The sequence below is a fragment of the Phyllostomus discolor genome, chromosome 5, assembly GCF_004126475.2.
Source record: "Phyllostomus discolor isolate MPI-MPIP mPhyDis1 chromosome 5, mPhyDis1.pri.v3, whole genome shotgun sequence".
Taxonomy (NCBI): Eukaryota; Metazoa; Chordata; class Mammalia; order Chiroptera; family Phyllostomidae; genus Phyllostomus; species Phyllostomus discolor.
This window is the reverse complement of record NC_040907.2, coordinates 21,544,385-21,563,205: the sequence shown is the minus strand read 5'-3', so window position 1 is coordinate 21,563,205 and position 18,821 is coordinate 21,544,385. Positions and strand designations below refer to the sequence as shown.

The 18,821-nt window shown below is 52.2% G+C and overlaps 1 protein-coding gene across 2 annotated transcripts in view; it reads left to right on the top strand.

Moving 5' to 3' along the window:
* The window catches only part of CSMD2 (CUB and Sushi multiple domains 2), a 555,419-nt gene extending 538,528 nt beyond the window's left edge, over positions 1–16,891 (top strand). Inside the window, exons 61-71 of one of the 2 annotated variants that reach the window (XM_028512433.2) lie at positions 100–273; positions 503–585; positions 1,265–1,376; positions 1,960–2,139; positions 6,469–6,531; positions 7,753–7,914; positions 9,633–9,745; positions 11,543–11,630; positions 13,130–13,268; positions 13,473–13,688; positions 14,863–16,891. In XM_028512433.2, the coding sequence (XP_028368234.1) occupies positions 100–273; positions 503–585; positions 1,265–1,376; positions 1,960–2,139; positions 6,469–6,531; positions 7,753–7,914; positions 9,633–9,745; positions 11,543–11,630; positions 13,130–13,268; positions 13,473–13,632 (1,274 nt within the window). In that variant the 3' untranslated portion in view covers positions 13,633–13,688; positions 14,863–16,891. Of the gene's footprint in view, positions 1–99; positions 274–502; positions 586–1,264; positions 1,377–1,959; positions 2,140–6,465; positions 6,532–7,752; positions 7,915–9,632; positions 9,746–11,542; positions 11,631–13,129; positions 13,269–13,472; positions 13,689–14,862 lie in introns of both variants that reach the window. The other variant, XM_036025734.1, reaches the window with a different exon arrangement.
* The last annotated feature ends 1,930 nt before the right edge of the window (positions 16,892–18,821 follow it).

The following is an 18,821-nucleotide window of genomic DNA, read 5'->3' as shown; positions in this document are numbered from 1 at the left end:
GTACAGAGAACAAGGGCTGGGGTGGGGGTGGGGACCGTGGAATCGCAGGCTGCGTTCTGGAAAGCAGCTTGGACCTGCCTTTCTCCCTTGTCTTCCCAGCCGTGTTCTGCGGAGACCCAGGCGTCCCGCCCCGTGGGAGGAGAGAGGACCGGGGCTTCTCCTACAGGTCGTCCGTCTCCTTCTCCTGCCAGCCCCCTCTGGTGCTGGTGGGCTCTCCACGCAGGTTCTGCCAGTCAGACGGGACGTGGAGTGGCACCCAGCCCAGCTGCATAGGTGAGAGGTGATCCGGGGCAGAGTGTCCCAGCTGTGGGCCCAAGACGATGACTTTCCTTCCCCATACTCTGTCAGGGGTGTGACGGGGAGGGGGGGCGGGGGGGGACATCAGGAGGCAGGGAAACTGGGATGTGGCCCTGTTTTCTTTTCTACGCCCATTTCCCGGAGTGAGTGGGGGCAATGAAAGCTCCGGTGACCCTGTGGTCTATTTCTTTGTTTTGTGTTCCAGACCCAACCCTGACCGTGTGCGCAGACCCCGGCGTGCCGCAGTTCGGGATACAGAACAGCTCCCAGGGATACCAGGGGTACCAGGTAATGAGGTGGGCCAAGACCATGCCTCCCGGTCTCCCACCCCTTCTGGCCACTGTCAGCCTCAGAGGGCCGGGGCATCTTCCTTGGAACAGCACTAGTGGAGGACGAGCCTCAGAAGCCAGAGAAAAGCTCCCTGCCTGTTTGAACTGAGCACAGGGGCCCCCTTCATTAAATGGCAAGGGGTTCACAGCAGTCCAAGAAGCTGATGCAAAAGAAAGATCCATGTGTCGCTTTAGGAGAACTTCGCAACAACCCCGTGTAGTGGGGGCAGGGCAAATGAATGAGTGAGACAGACAGACCTTGTGTCCTAAAGGTGCCCACACCCACCGCCAGACACAGGGCTCAGTCAGGACGGAGGGAGGGAGCAGTGCCAAATGGGAGACGGGCTCCCACCCCGTGGGCTTGTCCCAGTAGGACGCAGGCTCTGTGGACACAGCTCAGAATGAGCTTCAGGAGAAGGAAGAGATTTGGACAGCCCAGGATGGGGCACTTCGAACAGAAAGCTGGAAAGTGGCGGGGGTTCACGGCAGGACTGTTGACTGGAGAAGGGGAAGACGGGCCTTTCTGGCGGAGGCAAAGGTGTGGGTAGGAGTCGAGTCATGGGAAAGTAGCAAGCAAGTGACAGGTATGAAGCATCGCTGGGTGGAAGGTGACTGTGGACCTTTTGTCCTGGGCACAGGTCGGGAGCACAGTGCTCTTCCGCTGTCAGAAAGGTTACCTGCTTCAGGGCTCCACCACCAGGACCTGCCTCCCCAACCTGACCTGGAGCGGAACCCTGCCCGACTGTGTCCGTGAGTGCAAATGCGCCTGCACCCCAACACAGCGCCCCAACACTGCACCCCTGGGCAGCACATGGCGCTGTGCAGCCAGGACACGCTGGGATGCTCTGAGTGACAGGGAGGTCACCCTCCTCACTGGGAACAACACTGGTCTCTGTCATCGGCACTCCTTGGGGACTTGCAGAGAACGTTTTCACACAAAAGCCTTTCTGATCTTTGAAGGCAATTCCTATGCCTGAACAAAGTAAAAAGAAAGCACTTGCCGGTGGCTGTGAAAACTAACAACTACCAAAGCCAGCCCTCGGGATGAAAGACTTCAGGTTTTGACCACCACGACTCCCGTTCCCTCAGGTTAAGTGCCCCAGGCTTCGGTTCCCCCAGGGCTGACAAGCCAGTGCCCACGGGGTCTCCATCTTGGCCGTTCCGATAGACACTGGGGCTGGGATGTGGGGGAGACGTAGGCAGGGGATGCTGGACATGGGAGGGGCCCACGGGGAAAGGAAAGCACTGTTCCTTCTGGGGACGGGGAATGGTTGAAAGGCATCCTGAAGACCCTAGTCTCCCCTGGTCCAACAATGTCTTTCTTCTCGCCCAGCCCACCACTGCAGGCAGCCAGAGACGCCGACCCATGCCAACGTCGGGGCTCTGGACCTGCCCTCCATGGGCTACACGCTCATCTACTCCTGCCAGGAGGGCTTCTCCCTCAAGGGAGGCTCCGAGCACCGCACCTGCAAAGCAGATGGCAGCTGGACTGGCAAACTGCCCATCTGCCTGGGTGAGCGTGCCCACTGGTGGGCCTCGCCAGGGTGGGAGGCCAGAGGTGACAGCTGAGTCCGGGCGAGGAGAGGCAGGCAAAGGAGAAGGAAGAAATACGACTTCCAGAAGCTGGGTCCTGCCTCTGATTTTCTGAGGTGCTGAGTTTCTAGGAGGTAAAGCCAGGACAGTCTAAAGAGGCATGTAGTGAAGCCATCTCAAGTTTTGTTTTGCTACCTTCCACCTGAGCTTAAACACTCTCCCAGGATTATGATGAGTCACCAGACAGAGAAAATCCCTTTGTTTCAGCAAAGCAGAATAATAACACACTGTGCATATTATAACCTTGATAAAACAGTACCTACCCACAGGTCCCTCAGGGTTACCAAGAGTTCACAAACTCCCCTCCCCCTTTTCTGAATTTATTCATTCTCTATTTCTTGATCACTGTCGCTGTGCATCCCTGTGCTAGCATGGAGAATTTGGAGGTAAAAGACAGAAACCCTGCCCTAAAGGACCTCCCACTTAGCCACAGAAGACATACGCATTATCAGATGTAACAGTATCTTCAGGAACATAAGAGATGGGCTGGATGCTGCAGGGATGAGATGGAAAGGCACTAATTTGGCATAAGTGGGGGGAGGGGAGAAGTCAGGGAAGGCTTCCTGGAGAAGGTGGTCTGGGTCCAGTCTTACAAGTCCAGCAAGAAAAATGCTGTTTGGTACTGGAATGGCAGGGAACTCTTTCTTCCGGGTGATGAGCTCACCTTATGCCAGGCATTCCTCTCAGTACTTTGTGTGCACTAACTCATTTACTCCTCACAGTCATCCCATGAGGCAGGTTCTATTCATATCTCCATTTAGTATATAAATGTAATCTGTAAAGAAACTGAAGCACAGAGAGGCTAAGTAACATGCCTGAGGTCACCAGCTGGTAGAGGGAAAGAGCCTAGATTCAAGCCCTGAAGGTCTGAGTTCAGAATCTGAGCTCTTAAATACTTTGTTATTCTCCCTCTCAGAGAGAGGCTTCAAGTTCAGAGGTTTTTATCAGAGCTAGAATTTAATAACCATCTTGTATTTTCATCATATGAATTGTTATAAATGTCCTTTATTTGTGGAAAGTAATGACTTTTCCACATATGGTAATAATATAAGGTTTCTCCCTGGCTGGTATGGCTCGGTGGATTGAGTGCTGGTCTGCAACCAAAGGGTCACCAGTTCAATTCCCAGTCAGGGCACATGCCTGGGTTTGCAACCAGGTCCCCAGTAGGGGGCACTCAAGAGGCAACCACACATTGATGTTCCTCTCCCTCTCTTTCTTCCTCCCTTCCCCTCTCTCTAAAAATAAATAAATAAAATCTTTTTAAAAATAATAATGCAAGGTTTCATTTTTAGAATACATTTATTTAAGCTTTTCATGTGGTAAAATATACATAATGTAAAATTTACCATTTTAACTATGGTTAGGTTGGGAGTTCCCTCCTGACCACATGGCACTATGCCAGGAGTGGGGTGTATAGCGAGAGTGTGTCTCAGCCTTTCCCCCCCCCCATTTCTGTGCGGGTGTTTTCTCAGGCAGCCAGTGGGTAGGAGTCACTCAGCTCCTTTCTCTCAGAGGGAACTGACGCCCAGTGTGGCTGTGCGTTCAGTGTGTCCACGGGAGGAGGGAAGTTCAGAGCCTCCTATGTTGTCTTTTTGGTGTGGAGTCTCTTCAGTTGTTCTTTATATATCTAGAATATAAGACCCGTATCAGATACGTGATTTGCAAAGATTTTCTCCCAGTTTGTGAGTTGTCTTTTTCTTTTCTTTTTTTTTAATTTAATAGTACATTCCCCTTTATTTCATTCATCGCCTAAAATGAAACTAGACTGTCACATTTTAAACTCCACTGTTGTCCTGGAGTTTAAATTTTTTTCAGATGTTTTCACAGCCTTACTGAGATATAATTGATGCACATAAACAATACATATGTAATGTACACAATTTTAAGAGTTTTGGTCTTTTCACTTTCATGTTGGTGCCCTTTTATGCACAAAAGTTTTTCATCTTGACAAATTCCAATTTACATACATTTTCTTTGCTTGCTTTGCTTTCCCTATCATATCTAAGAAACCATTGCCTAATCCAAGGTCATAAGGATTTATACATGTTTTATTCTAAGAGTTTTATAGTTTTAGCTCTTACTTTTAGGTCTTGGATTCATTTTGACTTCTTTTTAATTGTGTTCTTTTGGGGTCCAAGTTCATGTTTTTGCATGTAGCTATTTGGTCGCCCTAGTACCGTCTGCCGAAAAGACAAATCTTCCCTCGGTGAACGGCCTTGGCAGCCTGTCCGAGACCATTTGACCCTGTGTGCGTGCGTTTCTACCTGGTCCCCAACTCTGTCCCATCCAATTTCTGTGACAGTCTTTATGCCACACAGCCCTGAGTACTGGAGCTTTGTAAGAAGCTTTCAGTTGAAAAGTATAAGTTTTCCTTTTTGTTCTCCTTTTTCAAGATTGTTTTGGCCATTCGGGGCCCCTTTTGTTTCTACGTGAATTTTAGGGTTAGACCGTCAACCTCTGCAAAGCAAACAGCTGGCGTTTCGGTGGGGACTGTGCTGTGTCCGCAGGTCAATTCTGGAACCGTTGCCCTGGGAACCCTGAGAGGTCTCCCACCCACGAGTGTGGGGTGTCTTCCTCCCTTTTATTCAGATCTCTCATTTATTTAAACAGTTGTTTCTTGAACTTCCTTGTTTACATTTATTTTTAAATATTTTATTCTTTTTGATGCTATCATAGGTACTTATATTTAAAAATACAGTATGCTGCCCTGGCTGGCATAGCTCAGTGGATTGAGCGCGGGCTGCAAACCAAAGCATTGCAGGTTCGATTCCCAGTCAGGGCACATGCCTGGGTTGTATGCCATGGCCCCCAGCAACCTCACATTGATGTTTATCTCTCTCTCTTTCTCCCTCCCTTCCCTCTCTAAAAATAAATGTACAGATTCTTAAAAAAAATTCTTTAAAAAAATACAGTATGCCGTAAATGCAGTTAAATCTCAATTCAGCCCCTTACTGTCTGATCTTGGGCAAGTCCCTTCACCTCTCTGCCTCCTAACGAGTTTTTCTTCTATAAAATGGAGACAGCGATCTCTACCACATAGTCTTGAGAGGAAGAGTCAATGAAATCACATGACAAAGAGCCTAGAACAGCATCTCATACATAAAAGGCTTTCTCCCTCTTTGTTCCCTGCATCTCATATAACCTAAGACAATAAAGGTATTATGTTCAGAAGTGCACCTTCGTGGAGCCATTGTGGAAGATTTCTCTGCAGCTTTCTGGATGCCCGAACATGAACTGACCTCCAGAATTGGAGGGATTGTGCTAACACTCTGTGACCTCCCAGTAGGGGCAGTCTGTCCTCACAGGGTGACAAGGCAGATTTTTCTGTTGCTCCTCTGCAAAGGAAGGAAAGACATTAACATTTGCTGACCGTGACTTTCCTGGACATAACCTCATTTATCCAGCACAGAGCTGTGAGGTGTGTCCTAGCAGAAGGAGACGAAGGCTCTGGTGAATTGACTGGTCAAGGTCGCACAGTCGTTAAGCAGCACTGCTGGAACCTGAACCTGGGCTGTCTGGCTCGGGCCCAAAGCCATGGCCTTGCCTTTGCTGGGGAGCGCTGCTCAGCCTTAACGTCCACTCCAAGGGAGGAAGCGCTCCACGGAAGCCCCTCGGGGCTCCGGAAACTTACTTTTCATAAGAGGAAGGTCCCGCCTCGTGCCAGGTATCTGGGAAGAAAGAATCCAGGACAGGGCTTTCCGGCCCTCAGTCAGGGGCACTCAGGGGCGCTGTGCAGTAGGGTGGGGAAACAGACATCCTTGTTTTCCTCTACCTCTTACTGACTGAAGTGTAGCATGTCCTTTCATTTTGAATGCAGACAAAAACCCACAGTACTGTTAGCAATACTTAGGACATTGTCACCAGTGGAAACTGCCAGTTTTCATATTGTATTACAGCTGTTACTGATATCATGAAATATTGTTTATGTATGGTAATTACTGAACCCGCTGCTAGATGCTGTCATTTAATATAGTAATAAAGAATTATGTGCAATTACATCCCAATTCCTTGTTTAATGGAACTATGACTGATATGGGAGAGTTCCTTTGTAACTCGCCACATATTTTGTCCTTCTGAGGGGGATCCCCACCATCAAAGACCATCAAAGCAGCCTACCCCGCTTGAAGGGGATAAGTCCAAGCAAGCTCTCTAAGGACCACTGACCAGTGTCGGAGAAGTAGACACTGTTTTTCCAACAGAATGTGGGCCACAGGCTGATGCCGTGTTCTCCCATGCTCTTTCCCAGCAGAGGTCCGGCCCAGTGGGAGGCCCATCAACACTGCCCGGGAGCCGCCACTCACCCAAGCCTCAGGTATGTCCGGACCGGCTCTTCGGCTCAAGAAACATGTTGGTCCCTCCACCCAATTACCCAGAACCATGCACTGGAGTTTCCGAGTATCCAGCAGAAGGGCACAAGAACTATCTATAGAGCCCAACGGATTTCCCCTCCCACCGCCCAACCCCAGGCTGACTTCGGGAGGAAGTGAGCCTGAAGGAAGCAAAACTCTCATCCAGAAGAAGGATCCACGGTTTTCCAAGAGCACGTGCAGAGCCCCGAGCACCGGTGCCATTGATTCCCACACCCCTCCCAGCGCTGGACACACAGACCCGGCGCTGCCTGGGGAGCTTCCTGGGGATGAGCCCACGTCTGAGACAGGATTGGTTCTTTCAAAGTGTAATGGCCAGAACTGGACACGGAACTAACTCCAGGCCTGCCTGGCCACTGCAGAAGTGCTGCACACTATCACATCCTTTTCAACCCCTGTAGTTTTATAAGTACGTGCATTACACAGGGATGCCGTACACTCAGTGCGAATCCCAGTTTGGCCATTGATCACCTATGGCCTCGGGCAAGTGAGCTTCCCTTCCTGAGCTTCAGTTCACCTTTCCGTAAACAGGGATTATAACACTTCCTTAGAGAATTACTATGAGGATAAATAGCAGTTTTACTAGCTATCACCCTGCAGGTGCGTTCACGTGCCTGACACCATGTGAGACACAATCTGGAACCTTAGGTCACGTAACCCCTGCAGTAACTCTGATGAGGCAGGTGGACGGCCTCCATTTACAGAACCACAGGTGAGGAAGTCGAGACTCTTGCACTTGAACAAACAACAGATAAGTTACAGCTGAGACTCCAGGTGTGTCTGCCGTCATTAGCCCAAGTCCTGTCGGCCACACGATACCAACGTGCTGGTTTTTTCTCTCTTCCCTTTCCCCGTTCTTCATCTTTTCAACCTCCTTCCTTCTTCTCTTTCCTTCTCTTTCTCTCTCCTTTCTGCTGTAGTCCCCCCACTCTCCCTTTCTGAGGTGTTTTCTCCTTTTTTGCTATCCATCTCCTCTCTCTTTCCCTCCTCTCACTCACCCTGGGAGCCGAGAGGATCACGAGACGGCCAGAGCGCTGTGCCGCCTCCCCCCTGCTAAGGAGGCTGGAAGAACGGCCTCGTGACTGAACTGCCATTGGTCATCCGGGGGCCTCCGCTCCCCCAGCACACACTAAGTCCCTCTCACGTCTGTTTCTCAATCCCTCTAGTGCCCGGGGATGTTTTTGCCAAGAACTCCCTATGGAAAGGGGCCTATGAGTACCAGGGGAAGAAGCAACCGGCGATGCTCAAAGTGACCGGCTTCCAGGCTGTCCACAGCAAGGTCAACGCCACCATGATTGACCACAGCGGCGTGGAGCTGCACTTGGCTGGTGAGGAGCAGGCCACCTCCGTGCAAGCCAGGGGTGACTAGGGGGGACGGCCACATGCCCTTTGCAAAGATGAGTCTAGTGTCATTACGTTGTCCTGTCGTGGGAGGCTCAGACCTCGCCGGTGGGCAGGGGGGACAGGAAGTGTCTGCGCTTCCTTGTTCACAGGGAAAAACGGCAGGGACCAAAGGGAAGCGGCTAGACAACAAGTATCAGTAACTTGAACGTAGGCAGGACTCTGAAAAGCAAAGAGAAAGGAGACTCATATCCCTAAAACTGAACCAGAAATGGGGGCTGAGAACCCCAGAAGCCAAAGCACAGGCAGTCAACAAACAAGAGAAAAATATGTTTCATCAGCAATCAAGAAAACCAAAGTAAACACACACTGTCATTTTCCACTTTTCCCACTAAAATTTTTTTGAAGATTTTATTTCTTTATTTTTAGAGAGAGGGGAAGGGAGGGAGAAGGAGAGGGAGAGAAACATCGATGTGAGAGAGAAACATCACTTGACCCTCTCACACCCCCCACCAGGGCGCTGGCCCCTAACTCTGTCGTTGTGCCCTGACCAGGAATTGAACTGGCGACCTTTTGCTTTGCAGGATGATGCCCAACTCACCGAGCCACACCAGTCAGGGCCCCGCTAAGATTTTTTTAAGTAATACACTTCAGTACTGGTCAGGGGCCAATGATACAGTGCTGGTCAAAGCAGGAAACAGCACAGTTCTAGAAAACAGTTTGGCAATGTGTATCAAGATCCTTGAAAATGATTGGACCCATTAATTAAGAATTTTCATCATAAGAAATAATTATGGATGAAGTCAAACACTCATGAATAAAGGATGTTCACGTTGCAGGGCTATTCGTATTACATAAATGCAAATATCTAAAAATAAAGAAATGGACACATTAATTATAGGATATCTTCTGGATAAAATATGATACCAGTTTTGGAAGAAATACACCCACCATCATGCATTTAAAATGCAACTCCAGTTTTTAAAAGAAAAAATTACATTTATAAGAAAGGAAATTGGAAGTAATTACACCAAAATGTTAACAGTGGGCATTTCTCAGTGGTGAGATCAAGAGTGATTTTTTCCCTTCATGCATCCCTGCATCTTCCAAAACCCCCTCCGTTCCCGATGCTTCTGTAATCAGAGAAACTAAGTGCCATAGAAAGAAGTGCTTACTGGCCAGATGGATGAGTGCATGAGTGGAGGAAGGCTCACATTCACACACAACCCCACGTACACTCGCATCCATTCATTCACGCACGCACACAAGCACAAGTAAACGTGCACCTCCACACTTTTGTCTGAGAGAGCCCTAAACACACTCACATGCTCCCGGATCCATTGCTCGTGCATTCCTGCACATGCTGCATTGCAGGCACACCACGGACTACCTGACGCACTCACATGTACAAAACCATATTCACTTTATTCTCACACGTGCGTGTGTAAACCGGGTCACAGCCACAGGCCAGCAACCCACTGTGTGTTAACACACATGCGCCTCTGGCACGTGCTCACAGTCACTCAGCCTTCACAGACCCTCCAGCACTGCACCTCCCTGCACGCCGTTGGTAATGTGTGGGATGCTTACATCAGCACCCACCCGTGCAGTCCCCCTCAGCTGCCCACCCCGGCCTACCCACAAACTTGGGTGGTAAAATTTCCCCAGGCCTTTCAAGCGTACCCTCTGAACTTTCTTTTCCCAGGAATTTACAAGAAAGAAGATTTCCACCTCCTACTCCAGGTTTACCAGATTACAGGGCCGGTGGAGATCTTTGTGAATAAGTTCAGAGACGATCACTGGGCCCTCGATGGGCACGTAAGTTCAGCAGGGTGCACTCAGTCCTTGAACTCCCCGTGCCCTTGGCCCATCCCGACTCCCAGATCACTGGCAAGAAAGAGGAGGGGAGAGGGCAGAAACTCCTTGGATCCACATGGATGCTTGGGAGGAGGTTTTTGTAGGGTCAGAACTGGGAGCAAGGGAGTCCTCACCTGCTGGAGAAGTGGGCAAGGAAAAGATAAAACGGGCCAGGAGGCTGAGAGTCCAGAGGGTCAGCACATCTGAGCAGGATGGAGTGGGTTCCAATGTTAGAGCCAAAGGCAAGGCATCGGAGGTCAGCAGTGCACATTTGAATCCAAGCAAAGGTCATGGTGTGGTGGTGGGAGCTGAGAGAAGGTGGAGAGTCCCAGGCGACTACCTGGAACGTGCACTCACGTTTAAGGATGCGGACTGTGGCTGATGCGGCGTAGCTCGGGAGGCTGAAACAGAGGAGAAGGGGCACCACTCCCTTGTGTTCCCTAGTGGATAAGTCGTGTTACATTCTAGGGCATTCTTGAGATGGAAGCCGGGTCCCCAGGGGTGCTCCTCTGCCCAAACCTTCCAATTCACGGGCAGCAGAGTTGAGCACAGTGTCACCTGTCACGTCCTCGGCTTCCCTGTCTTGGCTTGTTGAGGCCAGAAGAAGAGTGGAGAGGAGGGAGGGGTCCTGGTGCCCAGAGGAGCAGAGAGCTGAGGAGCCAGGGTATACCCCGCTGCCGGGACAGGACTAGTTGATGGAGGACTGTGGCTCTAGTGACTGTGCTTTGTGAGCACAGAAGGGGAAGCAAGGGGCCTCTCCAGGGGCGGGCACAGAATGTTGGTTCCCTGGTGCGCTCTAGCATATCCTGTGGACCCCCTTGGCGGGCCGGGCCTGGATGGCTTCCCTAGTCGCAGTCCAGCAGGCTGCCAGGGCAGCAGGCCACCATGCAGGGGGGGTTGCCAGAGGTGAGAAGACAAGGGACAGCTTTGGGAGGGGAAGCCAGGCATGCAGGCCAAGGTCCAGACACCAATGGAGCTCTGGAGGGCCCAGAGCAGCTGGAGCTCTGCCTGGGGTGACAGCCAGCCATCGGGCCGGCGCATGTTTGAGGGGACAGGTGAGGAGGTCAGCCCAGGGCACCCCAGACAGAGGGCTCCACCCTGGGGAGGAGCCTGAGCTGGCAGGGACAGCAGGAGCACCAGTGCTCTGTCGGCGGCCAGCATGGCTGAGTTTCTGAGCCCCTTACATAAGCATCGTGGAGGCAATGGCTGAGGGAGCAAGAAGGAGTTATGTCCCCAATTACCACCCCCCACAAAAGAAATACAGCCAATGGAACTGGGAGGAACTCTCCAAAGTGCATTCAATCCGCTAGGTCCGTGTTAGTCGCGGTTCGGCTCGTTCCGCGGCGCTCTAAAAGGCAGTGTTTCATGGTAGCAATGATAGCTAACGCTTCTCCAGGGCCTGTTAAGTGCTGTAAGTGCTTCGTCTGTACATATTAATTCATTTAATCTTCTCAACCACCCTAAGACTTAGATACTGTTATCATTCTGGTTTTACAGACGAGAAACTGAAGCCCAGACAGACTGAAAGATTTGACCAGTGGGAAATAAAAACGTATCCCTACCTGCTACAAGCAGTCGGGGTGCGGGGTGAGGAGCCTGCCTCTCCCGGAGCCCGGCAGTTAGGCTCCGCCCCTTCCTGGGTGTGGGCGGAGCTGCAGTCTGCGGGCCAGCACTGCGGGCTGGAGGGTGAAACCAGCGGGTCTGGCCTGGCTGGCAGGACTCGCATCTCCGTCCTCTCTCTGCCCCCCACCTCCCCAGGTCTCCTCAGAGTCTTCTGGAGGCACCTTCATCTACCAAGGCTCCGTCAAGGGCCACGGCTTTGGGCAGTTCGGCTTTCAAAGACTTGGTAACTAGCGTTTGTCCCCTGGAAGCGTGAGCTCATGGGTGTGGAGGAGAAACATGTGTATTGGGGTGGAGAGTAAGGGCTTGGTGAACATCAACAGCCTCAGACAGGGGTTCTTAACCATTTTCAGATCAGGGATGCCCTTGAGATTCTGATAAAAGTTACCGAATGCCTCTCCGGAAATAAGCACAATGCACAGTACACTCAGCCTTTGCCAGTTTCACGCTCAGCCTCTGAGCTGAGAGGCCCCGGCTCCAGGGACACTGGGTCTCAGATACAGCCCCCTGCAGTACTGTCTGGCATTGCCTGGGCATCCCAAAGCATCGAGACACGGTGCTCTTTATCCACATCGTGATCTCCTCCCTGCGTGTCCCAGGGGTTGGCATTGCCATCCTCGACTTGCAGAAGAGAAAGCTGAGTATCCAGGAGGCTTCCCCCATCTTGTTCTCCCATCATTCTACCCTGCACGCTCCACACCATCAGTGTCCAGCATCCTCACTCCAGAGACTGGCCTTGACCCGGAGCCTCCGGGTGCCGAGCCTGGAGCTGTAATAGAGGGAGGGGCCCTGGCTTCTTGGGAGTAGTGCAAGGGGAGACATGAAGCCCTTAAAGGGGTAATATAGAGCCAGCTCTGGGCACCCGGGTGCTGACACCACCAGTCTCCAGCGCCCCCTGCTGGCCAAGGCAGTCATTGCATGTTCTCACAGCTCTTACCAGAAAGCTTCCGGTCTCAAGTGGAAATCTGCTTCCGTGACGTGCCCACTCCAGCCTGCCCCTGCCCCAGACCTGTTCCTAGCTCTGCCCCGTGAGCTGCATGGAGTAAGACCGTCTCTCTTCCGTGCAGCAGCCCTTCAAACACCTGGCCCCCCTGTAGACAATACTGGCTAGAACTCAGCACACCGGGGTTCTTGCTCTGGCTTCACAGCTGACTCCCTGTCTCCTGAGAAGGGCCCGCACCCCTCAGAGCCTCACCCCCTCGGTTAGGTGGGACACTTAGCAGGGGTGTAGGTGCCCCAGAGTGTTCTTCTGAGCCCCAGACCTGTGGGGAGAAGGGCGGGTGAAGGAGGGGAGACCCTCCAGAGACAGGAACTGGAGTGCGCCCTCTCCCACGTCCACCAGAGCAGGCCCACATGCATCCATGTCATATTTTGGCTGCCTTGTAAGGTTCCATCTGATAAAAATCTTCTATGGCCCAAAGAAGTTTCCAAACTTTTAAAGGGCTATGCCCTTTTAAGATTTTATTCCGCGACATAGTTTTGGCTTACTGAGAAGATTGGCCTCCCCAGGGCTAAGCTCTGTTCTCTGCATACGATCTGAGCAGTGCCTGCGGGCCCCTTCTCCCGGGAAAGGCTTGGGTGTGTGGAAGGCAGGCTGATGGGCCTCTCCCAGCCCAGCTGGAGGAGGTGACGGCCCTAGGCGCAGCCGCACTTCCCAATAGTGACCGCTAGGGGCCGCACTCTCAAACTGTGTCTCACTCGAGGTTTATGCTTTGGAACTTGCAGACCTCAGGCTGCTGGAGTCAGACCCCGAGTCCATCGGCCGCCACTTTGCTTCCAACAGCAGCTCGGTGGCAGCCGCAATCCTGGTGCCTTTCATCGCCCTCATCATCGCAGGCTTTGTGCTCTATCTCTACAAACACAGGTAAGTGAAAGAACAAGGCACGGGGCTGGGAGGGGGACGAGGCGGTGGCAAGCCCTACCCCTGACCCCGCCCACCCAGAGCTTAGGAGAGCTGTAACCTTCCGAAGCCTCCCTCCGCTCCCAGCTGCCGCCCTCTCCCTCTGTCCTACTTGCTTTAGGCCCTTCTGTCTCTCCTCTTATGTCCTGGTCACTCTCTTATTCCCAGGAGAAGACCCAAAGTTCCATTCAATGGCTATGCTGGCCACGAGAACACAAATGTTCGGGCCACCTTTGAGAACCCCATGTACGACCGCAACATCCAGCCCACAGACATCATGGCCACCGAGGCGGAGTTCACAGTCAGCACGGTGTGCACGGCGGTATAGCCCCGAGGCCCGGCTGCCCCCGCCACCGCCACCGAGAGCCCCGCCTCCAACCACCGGTGAGAGGGGCCGGGGGCAGACACATACCTGTGTGTGCACACTTTAACATCTACCCTAAACAAGTATTTAATGAAGGAGGGGTGATTACTCCAGTGGGATCGTTTCACCAGGCCAGAATCGTCCTGAGGTTCCGTCTTTAAGCTCCGTCTTGACTTTGCTCACTCAGCGCTCTGACATATGGAAACAAAAAAGAAAAGTAAAATCCCTGATGATATCAGCCAGGCCTTAGAGGTGATCAGTGATGACTCCGCACATTTAGATGCAGGATTATTGAACAGGAAAGGAGAAAAATAATAACCTCCCATACCTGCACACACTCCCGCCCCCACTCCACGTCTGGGCTTCCTCGGGGTCTCAGGTGCCTGGGTGCCATGGGGGTCACCTGGGGGTTGGCTCCCAGGCCAGGCAGCCCTCAGCGCTGCGCCTCACTAGCGTCGCACCCCGGAACATTCCGCGGGCCTGCTCAGCACTGGGACAGAGAAGGTGCCGCTTGGTGACTCAGGGCCGGGTGCCTGACACAGACACGCGTCTGTTTAAAATGAGCGACGACGAGGTCACACATTCAAGTGACGCCGAGCCAGCACCGCTGGAGCTGAAATAGAAAGCCCCGCGCAGGGAGTCGCTGAGGCCTGCGGGGCTGGTGAGTCCAGGGCAGCCGGGCAGCAGGGCTGGGCGAGGACTTCCATGGACGGACTCCTCCACTAAAAAGAGCATCTGCGAAAAATGGTACTTTATCACTGTTACAAAGATGGATGTGATCTAAGCAGGATTCGTTATTACATAGTCATTAGTATTGTAATTCATTTTTCCTTCTGATTTTGAAAGAAACTAAAATGAAAACATTTTCTTGGGCCCCTAAAAGCCTGGTAGCCACTAGGCCGTGGGTCTCCTGTGCCGCATGGGTAGGCCGGCCCCCGCCCCCCCCCCCGCCCCCCCACCCCGGTACAGACGACTTCGGGGGGAAATACCGCATGTTCTGCTGTGCACCCACACCCCACCCTCGGCTTAGGAAGATTAAAAATCAAAGGATCAAGGCAACTCGTTTCTTTTCATTGTCTCCCCTTCATTCCTCCTTTGATTTGCTCTTGCTTTCTTTTGTTCCCCTCCCCCCCCACCCACCCACCCCGTGCCTCTCTGGTTTGACAGACTCTGGTGTGATCTGTTTGTTCCCAGTTCTCCAGGGGACAGGAAGGAGCTCCCCTGAGCACAGTGCCCAGTGCCCGTCATCGTCTGTCCCTCCGCCCACCTGTGTCTGCTCCTGCTGGGACTTGGGCCCTCGCCCTGCCACCCTCTGCACCCGCCACCCTGGAGAGGACTCCCCCCGTGCCCTGCCGGGGGCAGTAAAGGAAAAGGGGCTGAGACGGAGGAAGGAAGCTTATGGATTTCAAATAGCAGAGCAGCTTGTGGACGTGCGCGTGTGTATGGGCCTGAGTGTGCACGCGCGGGTGCACACCACCCACCTCCTTCATTTGTGTCTATGGGAGAGACCAGAGAAGCTTCAGAAAGAGCAACGGTGTGAAAGGTGGCTCGTGCCCTGCTCCCTGCAAACGCAAAGAAGAGGTGGAAAGGAGGAGGCACCGGCAGCACTGAGACCAGCACGCCCCACCCCGTCTGTCAGAGCTCAGTGACTGTGCTGCCCGCACGCGGCACAGCGGGCAGCACGCAGAGACCAGCCGGCCCCGGGTGAACGGCCCCGCCACAGAGTGACAGCCAGGATTCCCCCAGGGGCAGAAAAACAGCTTAAGAAATAGTTTGGAAATCAGCCTATTTTTTCCAACATCATTTTATTGTATTCTGACCCCAGTGAATTAAAAAGTCCTTCTGGGATCTGGGCCCTGCTGGAAAAGAAAGGCAGGGGATGTGGCCAGAGCCCAAGGTCAAGTCTGGCTGTCAATTGACAAAAAAGAGAAACAAGTCTGTGGCCCGGACGGGTGCCAAGTCCGCAGGCGTGGGGGGAGGGGCCGAAAGGGAGTGGGCAATGAGCCTGGCCCGGTGGCCAAAGCAGTAATGGCTACATTAATGTTTCTACTCTGTGCCTGACACTTGAAGTATCTCATTTCTAGGCCTACAACAACCCAAAACATAAGAGTGATTCTTCCCCTCTTATAGATGAGAAAATGGAAGCCCAGAAAGGTAGAGATGTAAGCCACAGTAAAGCGTGCAGCCAGGATGCAAACCCAGATGGCTCCGACGCCAAAGCCCACTACACTGGCTGCCAGGAGCCCAGGTCTGGAAGGGGCGCCAAAGACAGGGAACAGTAGGCAAGTGTCTGTAGCAGAACCGTGGCCAGTGCTGATGGGCCAGGCGGGGAGCCCGTGTGTCCTCTCGGGGTTCTGTTCTCTCCGCTTGGGCAACATCAGGGCAAGCACCCATCCCAGCCTCCTGGAGCTGCTCCCAGCAGCCCCTTGCTACAGCAGACAGAGGACCTGGGCGCTCCTGAAGCACAGGGAGGGAGTGGCTGAAAATCACATTCTCCCCAGCTCCTTGCCAGTGCATTTGATTTATTTTGAGTTTCATTGTGCCTGGATTGTTAATGAATTCCAGACAAGCATTGTTAGGAATCTAATGAGTTCGGGAATCAAACTGTGACATTTAGAGCCACTTTCTCTGTCCTTGGGAAGGTCCCCATGGGCTTAAGCATGTGGCATGTGTGACATGCTGGCCTCAGATGTTCGTATCACAGTTTGAAGTGACAAATAGAAACATATGGGAGTGGCCTGGCAGGCACACCTGGTTCTTTAGCAATTCTGAGTTGAAACAATGAAAAATCTGACCAACATAAAGATTGGCTACAGTGAAGTGAGAAGTGAATTTCCAGCAGACGACTGGGACCGGCAATGGTGGGGGCCCAGTGCACCCACACCGTCTGGGTCCCAGCATCCCTGGGCTTGGCGGGAGAGGACCGGTCCGGACAAACACACTCACACGCTCACCTCCCTTCCCCTGGAAACAAGTGCAGGAAGCTCTTTGGCTGCTCCCTTTCCCCTTCTTACACTCCTCTCAGACCTGCTTCCTCCAGCCCTGCCTCTGCCCCCCTCCTGGGTCACCTCGTGAAGTCCCAGGCGATGCGCAGGAGCAGCTGCTGGCAAGGCGCCCCGCCCACCTCTGGCACTTTTCTCTGCCCCCAGAGGCTCGGAAGGGACCAGGGCAGACGAGACCCTTCACCCACCATTCATACTGCATACCCCTCACCATCCCATGGGGAAAAAAAAGTAAAAAAAAAAAAAAAAAAAAAAAATCTTTTGTACAGAGATATATTTTTATTATACAAAGTTTGTACAGTACCAAAAAATGAAAGAAAAAAGGTGTAAATTTTTTTTCATTATTGTAGGTAAAGAGTAGTGGAAGCCTTTTTTGTAAATGTAATAAAATGTATAAATATGGTTTTCAGAAAACACCAAGTGCTGTAAATATGTAACTACACCCCTTCTTGGCTTGTCTGCAGTATATACATTTAATTTATCTGTCTCTGTATATGAGGCTCCCTGCTGGGGTCCTGCATTATGGTACTTTCCTGAATTTGAAAGCAATTTTAAATTTTTTGAATTCAAATAAAATATAAATTTTTGCATTTGTTTTCTTATATGTTTGTGTCCTTTTTATGGCTAGGGATGAGTGTTTGTTGGGGAAGGGGTGGAAAGACATGTTTGGGACTGAAAGCCAACTGTGGAAATCTCTTTGTTAAACTGCTCTGTGCTGCCTCTGTGATGTGTTGGGAACTCCTGGCAGAAATGACAGTGGATTCACTGTAGACAAAAACTAACTCGAAATGGGTCAAATACCTAAACGTGTCAAGCTCTGAAATCAATCAAGCTCTCCCCCCCACCCCAATTCACAATCAGAATTGCAAGGATAACAGAATCTAAAAGGCAAAGAGTTACCTATACCCCACTTAACAAGGATAGAGTCGAAGTGTGTTAGCAAAGTTTAACCTTGAGCCACAAAGTCTGGGTGTTACCTGAAGGTAACGGAAGGAGGGAGGCAGGGAGAGTCTCCGTGAAGGGCCCCTCCCCTTCTCTCTGTCTCAGGCATAAAGTACACGGGCTCTGCTCCCGAACTGGGAGGCAAACAAAGGTTCAGCCCTCTGGGCACGCCTTCTTTTCTTTCGTCCATGACCGTCCTCGAGTTGTTTGGGTCCCAGATGACTCAGATCTCCCAGCACAGAGATCCTGCGGGGGCATATCAGAGCAGATGTGTGGTGGCCAGCAGACCAAAGAGCCACCGGCTACAGGCAAAAAGCCATGACGCTTGGATCATGGACATCAGCCACGCCTGAAGAGCCAAGAGAACAGGGAAAGGCAGGTGGCAATGGGACACTGGGGGGGGGGGGGGGGGGGGCCCTCCTCACTGGCAGCCTCCCCGGGGCTCACTGACTTGCCGTCTTTCCTCCATGGTCTTGCTGTAACCAGGAAGATGCCAGAGGATCCAAAACAAGTTTGTTTGGTTTGGGGGTTTTTTTGGCAGTTTAATCAGTGTAATTTAATTATCAGTTCACTTCATCCCAAAATAGGATTTGACTAGCTTTAAGAGATGTGCACATTACAGGAAAATAAGGGAGAAAGAAGTGAGAAGAAAGCCAAATAAACCGAGGCCTGGGATCAGTGCACAAACTGCAAACCGCGTAAGCCTCATCTGCTTTTAGAATTGGACCCTCAATCTCTGGGCCCCCTGGTGGCCAGCATTTAATCCAGTTTAATCCTGTGGTCAGAAGCCAAAATCAGTCCCAAAGGTCTGCCTTCCCTGTGTTTTCTCCTCCCCCAGCGTTTCGTGTGTGTGTGTGTGTGTGTGTGTGTGTGTGATCACGCGCGCGCGCGTCAGCCCAGCTGGCCTCACCGCTGCGGTCAGTTTCTGGGAAACCAGGAGTGGCGCAGGGTTAGGGACCTCACTCACACGTGGTCGTGAATGAGGCGCTCTCCTGCTCTGATCCCCAGGGACAATTCGCAGGGAGAAAGCTTCTCACCACGGACTCCAGGACACCTCCTTGCCCACCTCCTGCTGGTCCCCACTGCCTCTACCCTGCAGAAGCCGCTCTGGCCCATGAATTCCCCAGACGCGGAAGCTGGGCCTCATTCTATGCGGAGGGAGGGAGAAGAGGCCTTTCCCTCTGCGTCGCACGTCACCGGGCACCAAAG